The sequence below is a fragment of the Porites lutea genome, chromosome 1, assembly GCF_958299795.1.
Source record: "Porites lutea chromosome 1, jaPorLute2.1, whole genome shotgun sequence".
In the NCBI taxonomy this organism is placed as follows: Eukaryota; Metazoa; Cnidaria; class Anthozoa; order Scleractinia; family Poritidae; genus Porites; species Porites lutea.
In genome coordinates this window covers 1220201-1226829 of record NC_133201.1, presented here as the reverse complement: position 1 = coordinate 1226829, position 6629 = coordinate 1220201, and the positions used below count along the sequence as shown (strand labels likewise).

Here is a 6629-nt window from a genome sequence, read left to right as displayed (position 1 = left end):
TTAGGAATAAATCAAAATTTCTCACATCAAAATTAATATTATGTGTACATAATCTTACTAAAAACCTAATGTAAGACTTTCAGACAATAGAGAGCGGAATAAGTAATTTATTTACGGCTTGAAAACATGATTTCAGCGTGTACGTGACAAAAAAATTATGAATCAAGTGACAAACAAATATCGCTCATTTCGATAGAAAGCCGTTTCAATACAGATCGTTAACTCGAGCAATGAAAATGCCCAACAAACGAAGGGAAAATTTACTACTCGATGATTGAGTGGACCTCGTCAATAGCGATAGCTGCAACTTGCTTTCCAAGTTTTCCTTTGAAGTCCTTTTGTCCATTCCTTAGACAACCACGATTTGTGACAGCAGTACGCCTTTGAGTGAATTTTTAAGGATCATACAATTTCACAGCTTCCACTTTTAACGGCTTTATCCACATCTTCTCCCATCATTGCCGCCGCTACTCCGATTTTGTTCAAATGTTCCACTTGGTCTTTCATGATGGCAATCAACGGAGTTACCACAACAATCGTAAATGGTATTCTATCCTGCCTTCATTCCAACACACGCTTTATTCGAGGAAAAAGCTGGAAAATAAGTCTTTTTCCAAAGCCAGTCGGTGAAATTGCGAAGACATCTATCCTGCCGACTACGTGAAGTCTGCGATTGATGGGCTCCTACTTCACAGACCGTTATAACAGGGTCAAGCTAGGATCTGTAGTGAGCGAGTGGCAGAGGGTGACCAGGGGATGCCCACAGGGTTCTGCATTTGGACCTCTCATCTGGAACATCTTCCAAAACGATTTGACTTATACTGTTGATGCGAACATGAATATGTATGCAGATGACCACCAGTTTTATGTCGTTCGCAGCACCCTCTCTGATGTGCATGATGATCTTGCTGTTTGCGCTGCGTCAGCATCTTCATGGTACAGAGCTAATTTACTAAAGGGAAATTTGGACAAGTACCAGACAATGGCACTTGGTTGCGGAAGGAAGTCTATGGACAGTATTATGATTGACAATCATGAAGTCAGATCCACTGAATGTCTCAAGCTATTAGGTGTCTGTATTGATAACAATCTTCGTTTTGATGAACATATAAGTAGTATCTCTAAGAAGAGCGCCCAGCGGGTAGGCGTTCTCATGAGGCTCAGGAACCTTATACCCACACAAACTAAGTTACAGTTATATAAGGCAGCTGTTCTCCCGTATCTAACCTACTGTCACCTTATATGGCATTTTTGCCGTGCTAGTGATTCTAGACGACTAGAGCGTATCCAGGAAAGAGCACTTAGGGCTATATGTTGTGATAAACATTCGTCCTATGGTCAATTACTATCTATGGCTGGGATATCTACTCTACACAACCGGCGACTACAGGACATAGCTATTCTCATGTATAAAGTTAAAAACAACATGTGCCCAGCATACATTAGCACTCTCTTTGAACAGCCTGCAATTAAGTATGAACTGCGCAATCATGACTTCACTATACCCAGATTCAACGCAGTCTCCTTTGGAAAGCACTCGCTCAGGTATATGGGCCCAAGGGTTTGGAGTTCTGTTCCTAGTAATGTGAAAAAAGCTTCCACGTTGTCCTCCTTCAAATATAACATCAGAAAAGTGGATCTTAGCATGCTATTAGATGACAATAACTGCTCTAACTGCTCTCTTTGCACTTCTTAATCTTTTATTTCTTATTTTTTTTATAAGTAATGGATACATTTGTACATATTGTATATAGTTCTCTCGAATTTCTCACTTACTTATACTGTACATAGTTCTTCTTAATTTTTAATTAATTTATTAATTGATTTATTTTCTAAAATTTATTTTAGTGTCCCCACTTAGTGGTTATATACCGCTATTACAGTTTTTGACACTTAAATAAAGGTATCATCATGTTTTAAACAGTTCCTTTACTCTTCGCGTTTTAGCCTCCACGTTTGGAAAGTCACTCAGCTCTGTGTTTGTTGCGACGGAACGTAGAGTCTGTCATCATCGCCATATCGCATTTCTCGCTTTGATCGAAGACGCTCCACTGTTGACAAAAACTGTCAAAATCAACCAATCAGAGGGTATACCAGGATCTGGTATACCAGAACGCACTTTTGTTAAGAATTCTTACAAGCGTTCCCGCACCTCTCTCCCCAGTCCCCCTCTACTTTTCATCGCTATCTTTACTTCGCACCGCTCTCCACTATCTGAACGCTTGGAACAGGCTAGAGCAACGGCAATGAGGTCACTTTGACTTCATGTAAGCTTACTGTACACGTCCGCATCTGGTCAACCAGGTCTCATAATGGGAGGTGCACAATCTAATCTGCCTCCTCGTCCTTTAGGTTTTGAATATCTCTGTATTGCTATTCGATCGTCAGACAAAGTTCGCGTTATCCTCGGAACGGATTACGAAGTCAATATTATTCGACAGGCCATACAAGAATCATGGCCGCCCGGTATACAAAACGAATCTTTCCAACTCAATGGTGTACACGAATTCAAACTGAACGGACGCCCTTTTTTGCTGAACATTTCCTTCGGCGATGCTGTCATGTCCAGGAGAATGGCGGGGAATATTTTGCACGGACTGTACCGGGTTGGGTGGAGGCTGATTATGTCTAGCGACTTAACTAGGACAACAGAATTGACCACTTGGGTGTTCAAGAAAGTTCCCGTGGCAGTGGTATCTTCTTACCCGTTTATGGTAGTGGGATTGAGCAGTACTGACAGTTTTATGATTCTGAATGCACCGACTCAACTGCACCAAACATTCAAGGACGTAATCGGGAAATCTTGGCCCCCGGGGATACAGAATTGGTCTCTTGAGAATGGTGGATTGTTGATCAAATTGAGAGGTACCCCCTGGCGACCAGATGGTGAGGAAACCGTGAATTCGAGAGTCCTTTTGCAAACCCTTGTGAGTGATCTTCTCCCAAAACAATGGAATTTATATGGTAATTCTAATCTCAAAAGCAACACCAACACGCTGTTCTTTGAACATGACCACAACATCATGCTTGGGCAATATTCTGTCAATCACTTCATCATAAGCCTCAACAAACATGACACCCTAAGGCTGATAGGCGTTCCAGACAACTTGAACTTTGCCATCCGTGACACTATCCAGACCAGCTGGTTAAGAGGAATCCAAGGTGAATCGCGCTACTTTGGCAGCTGGGAGTTCAAACTAAGAGGGAACCCATGGTGGGCTTCAGGAGAAGAGGCAGTAGACTCCAGTTATCTGATATTAAAGATGATTGAAACCCTACAGGCTTATGGATGGAGCATCATTGCAAGTATTGCCAGCTCAAGGAAACTGTCAGATAAAAGCGCCCTACTTTTCAGGCAGTCACAACCAAGACAGATGCCCGTTTTCTGTCTGAGTTTGAATGAGACCGACAAGCTGCGGCTGATTAATGCACCAGAGGATATCACCAAGGTAAAAAAAAAGTGAAAAACAGAAAGAGTAAAACCTGTATTACAGTGAAACCAGATGTTCTTTTGAGCACTGCTTAGTGATACTGTAAACTAACTATTATTACCCCCCCCCCCCCCTCCTACATCAATTATACATGACTATGGTATTGTTATGCAAGGTTGATGTTTTGATTGGCGGTTTGCTCAGAGGTAATTGAAAGTTCAAATTGCACCTTGTCTCAGGGTGTGTGTTTTATTGTAGTTATCTTAGGTCACTTCAGAAAAAAACCTCAAGTGCCTTGGTAATATTAGTGAGCAGACTAAGCCTTGTAGGCACAGAATTATATGCTGTTCACTTATATTTGTTGGAATGGTGCATTGTAATTCAAGGTAATATACCAGCAATATTTTCTATCAACAGGAAATCTTGCATGTTTGAAATATATTTTTTTACAGTTTATTTTCTAGGCCTAGACTCTCATTTTTGTACATCTCCAAACATGGAATAATACTTTATTCTTTTTTCAAACTATTTTTCAGGTATGCCAAAATGTGATTCAAAGCCAGTATGTTCTTGGAGTTCAGAGAATACAGCGTTATGGCAACAGCCTTGAGTTCAAACTTCTTGGTAACCCATGGAACTGTGGCATAGACGGTCATGATGGACTTCATGGCAGAAGTCTGATATGCCATTTAATTAATGCTCTAGCAAGCCGCAGTTGGAGGCCGGTCACTTCAGCAGACGTGTCGGCGAAATATGTCCATCAGGATAAGGGTGCTGATTATCCCATTGATGTTGACAGTATATTCTTTGCACATGACCCCACACCGGTTCAGCCATCAGCACCACCTCCAGTGCCTTATCTTCAGTCATATTCCCAGCCTTATGGTCCCCCACCATCTTATGGCTCTGTGCAGTATGATAACCCTCCTCCGTATGATCCACCAGCCTATGGAGGATTTGCTATGCAGTAGTAAGGCTTAAACCCTTTAAGTCGCGATAGTGACAAACATCAATTTTCTCGTAAAGGTATCCATACAATGTCAAGAGATAAGGTTATGAGAATTAATAAAATGATCAACAAAGAGAAAATGCCTTGATCTTTTATTAAATTCTCTCAACTCATTCTTTAGGGAAATGTAAGGAGATCATTTTGGAGAATTTGTATGAGGATATAGGGGCTTAAAGGGTTAGAATGTGCCTTCATGCAGGGTTTTTGGCCAGAAGGATGTCCAGGTGTCCTGTAAAGGTGGACCAACTTGTAGAAAGAAGTCAACAAAAATTAATGCCTCCTGGACAACTGGTTTTCCATGTCTGGCTAACACCCTGTCTTCATCTATAGGAAATAGGCAATTTGATAAGAGAAAGGTAAATATTCAATATGGGTGTTGTACCCGTTAAATATTTAAGTGTAAAGTAAAAAGCATTTGCAAACTGGTTCATGGAGATGATACCCTAAGTAACATTTGTCAAGAAGAGATAAAAAGAAACAACAGAAATCAGGTGTTGTTACCCTACCCTTTGTTAATTAACTCATGCATGCCTGGAGTTTTTTTAAGATTTTAATAGGTTTTTCCTCTTAATTTTTTTTTCTGTACTTATGGTTAGTTCAGTTGTCACAATGCAAGCAATTTGTTTTCTCCTTTTTATTTATTATCGGGGTTCTCATTAAGTATTGGTAGCTGGCTAAAAAAAAGGCCACTTGGTGGTTTGAACCATCTACTTTTGGGGGGAAAATGGGTAAAGTGAGATAGTGAAAGCCTGAAATTGCCAACAGCACTCAATTACCAAGCTGCCTACTTTTACATCCTAGCTGTCTGCTTTAAAACTTAATGAGAACCTTGGTTATTATTACTATTATTATTATTATTATTATTATTATTATTATTATTATTAATTTTTTTTAAAGGTGTGGAAATTTGAGAAGTATTCCACTTTTGGATGACTACACTGTAAATAAGTGTCAGTTGCACAGTTTAGAAGTATAAGGAAACCAAGAACTGAAGAATAATAGAAGCCATATGTCAAATATGTTAATAGTAAGTGTCACACACTGTATCTGATATCAAAACAAGAAATGTCATGAAGCATAAGTTCAAAATTTTATTGTAATTATAAAGGAGGAAAGCTTGATAACTTTTACAAAAGTGATTTCGTTTTTTAATCAAGAATCATATGTATCAATGAGTTTATGAAAATAAGCCGGATGAATGAATGAGTTTCAGAATGACTTTAGAGAATTATTAGAATTAATACATTACACAAGAGAAACAGTGTCCTGTCCAGTAGCAAACTAAGATGCAGCTGCGTTTGTGTCATTCTTTTGGGATCTTGACGTTGACAATGAATGGATTGAACAATTGATCAATCAATTATTTTTGCGAAGATAAACCTTCACAGAAGCCAATTCCATTTTTTCCTTCGTGAATTACGTGGATCAATGAGTTTAATAATAGGCCCAAAGCCTCTGTCTCAAAGTGACGCTTTTGATATGAAATTAAAATTTTATTTTCATGCAAATAAAACTCATTTTCACAGGAAAAGTTTGTACCAAACGTCGTTTTGAAAGTGAGAGTTTTTGGAACTAGGAAATGGCCTATTACACATATACTGTAGAATCCTACTTAACAACGACGCTAAAAAATTTGACGAGAGACAAGAAAATTAGCATCTGCTGAAAGAGGAGAAGAGTCAATAGGATACCGAAGGGAGGGGTGAGGGGCCCAGGCTCCCATTTATTTATAGGCCAAAACTGAGAACAATTATTTTCTAGGCCGCACTCTGTCTTATCTTAGGGTGTGAGCCCCCCACTTATGTAAAGATCTGATTCTGCTACTGGAGATATGCAAGATATTAATTTCAGACTTTATCGTAGTACTTGTGTGATATTTTTGTCTCACAATAGTCGCTAAACCATAATATTCAGTCTACAAGGTGGACAAGTTGTTAGCCGGATAAATGGCGTTCTCGCGGGACAGCCGTAAAAACATATGTGTGTAATAAAAAGGAGTCTTGTAGACATTAAGCCTTATAAAAACAATGAAGTTACGTTAGAAAAAATAACTGGAATCATTTATCGTGTTGAAAGCTGATTACAACTCGTCAGCACGTCACCCTCCTCGTACTTCTCGATTTGAGTGCGGCATTCGATACTGTCGATCACCGAGTGTTGTTACGTCGTCTTGAGGTCACTTATGGCAT

At 39.4% G+C, this 6629-nt stretch overlaps 1 protein-coding gene across 1 annotated transcript; it reads left to right on the top strand.

The window, feature by feature from the left end:
* The first annotated feature begins 2253 nt into the window (after window positions 1-2253).
* LOC140933484 (uncharacterized) lies at window positions 2254-4439 on the top strand. The gene is made up of 2 exons (XM_073383059.1): window positions 2254-3449; window positions 3968-4439. The coding sequence occupies exons 1-2, from the start codon at window positions 2313-2315 to the stop codon at window positions 4400-4402; spliced, it is 1572 nt and encodes a 523-aa protein (XP_073239160.1). The 5' UTR covers window positions 2254-2312; the 3' UTR covers window positions 4403-4439.
* Window positions 4440-6629: the final 2190 nt, after the last annotated feature.